Genomic DNA, 1,678 nt, shown 5'->3' on the forward strand with positions numbered 1-1,678 from the left:
TAAAAGCACCCCCAGGGCCCCGCCTGGGTCAGTGTCTCAGCCACAGCAGCTTTACCATGCACAGCTGGGAGCACCTGGCAGTTCTGGTCCTCCTAGGAGCGGCCGCCTGCGGTGAGGGGGCCTGGGCCTGGGGTGAGGGGCAGGGGTCTGTAGGGGCATGGGCCAGGTGCTCCCCTTGGTCACACGGACGGTCCTCCAGCCCCTCCAGGCGGGCAGGAAGGGGGTGTCTCTCCTCACCAATGGAAGGCTCTGAACGCTGAGAAATTCTAGAAGATTCGGATTGGAAATTGGCACTTTTTGGAATCAGCTTTTCTTGCAGACAGAGTCTGAATGTCTGTGTGGAAAACGGTTCTGCCTGGCTGACTGGGCTGGCCCGGGCACTGGTTAGCTCAGCTCCATTTCTCTCATGTCCAACTGGAAGGCATTGTGCCCAGGGTGGGGAGCTGGGATCTGCCCCCCGTCCCTGGCCCACTGTGGGTTCCGTACTCTGGGGCATTCTGGCCCACGTGTATCTGAGTTTGCAATGCCGAGGGGCCCCAAGACGGAGATGGAATTCTTCATTTTCTTTCTTTTTTTTTTTTTGAGAGGGAGTCTGGCTCTGTAGCCCAGGCTGGAGTGCAGTGGTGTGATCTCGGCTCACTGCAACCTCCGACTCCCGGGTTCAAGCGATTCTCCTGCCTCAGTTTCCCGAATAACTGGGATTATAGGCCACACTGGCTAATATTTTGTATTTCTTTTTACAGTAGAGACGGGGTTTCACCATATTGGCCAGGCTGGTCTCGAACTCCTGACCTCATGATCTGCCCCACCCCCCCCCCCCCCCCCCTTCGGTTTCCCAAAGTGCTGGAAACAGCGCCCTGAGATGGGATTCTGGGGGGGAGCGGCCTGCGGGGGTGAGAGCTGGGATCCCGCCAGGCAGCCTCGCCCGGGGGTGGAGTCCACCCCGCGGCCCTCACACGCCCGCCCACCCACAGCTGCGCAGCCCCGCGGTCGGATCCTGGGCGGCAGAGAGGCCGAGGCCCACGCGCGGCCCTACATGGCGTCGGTGCAGGTGAACGGAGAGCACCTGTGCGGCGGCGTCCTGGTGGCCGAGCAGTGGGTGCTGAGCGCGGCACACTGCCTGGAGGATGCGTGAGTGCCCGCGCCGCGCGGGGAAAGAGCCCGGGTGGGGTGGGGGGACTCGGCTGGCACCGACCACGGCCTCTGCCTGGTCCCCAGGGCCGACAGGAAGGTGCAGGTTCTCCTGGGCGCGCACTCCCTGTCGCAGCCGGAGCCCTCCAAGCGCCTGTACGACGTGCTCCGCGCAGTGCCCCACCCGGACAGCCGGCCGGACACCATCGACCACGACCTCCTCCTGCTGCAGGTCGGCCCCGTGTAGCGCAGTCCCTCCTGGGGCTCTGGGATCCCCGCCCCACCCTCACTCCACCCCGCTCCGGGTCCAGGGTCCAGCCTCGACCTCTCCTGCTGCATGGGGACCCCGCCCCACAATCCCCGCGCCCTCACCCCGGGTCCAGCCTCGACCTGTCTCGCTGTGCTGGGAGCCCCCCATCCCCTGCATCCCCACCCCGGGTCCAGCCTCGACCTCTGCGGCTGCACTGGGGACCCTCGCACCCACCCCACCCCCACCTGCACCCCCACCTAGGGTCTAGCCTAGATCTCTCCTGCTGCAGAGACCCCC

General features: G+C 65.2%; 1 protein-coding gene across 1 annotated transcript; it reads left to right on the plus strand.

The window, feature by feature from the left end:
* Positions 1-1,378, plus strand: CFD (complement factor D). The gene is made up of 3 exons (XM_017885627.1): positions 1-111; positions 975-1,131; positions 1,219-1,378. Exons 1-3 carry the CDS (start codon positions 57-59, stop codon positions 1,376-1,378), a joined length of 372 nt encoding a protein of 123 aa, XP_017741116.1. The 5' UTR covers positions 1-56.
* The last annotated feature ends 300 nt before the right edge of the window (positions 1,379-1,678 follow it).

This window comes from Rhinopithecus bieti, unplaced genomic scaffold (genome assembly GCF_001698545.2).
Source record: "Rhinopithecus bieti isolate Rb0 unplaced genomic scaffold, ASM169854v2 scaffold_15283, whole genome shotgun sequence".
Lineage (NCBI taxonomy): Eukaryota > Metazoa > Chordata > Mammalia > Primates > Cercopithecidae > Rhinopithecus > Rhinopithecus bieti.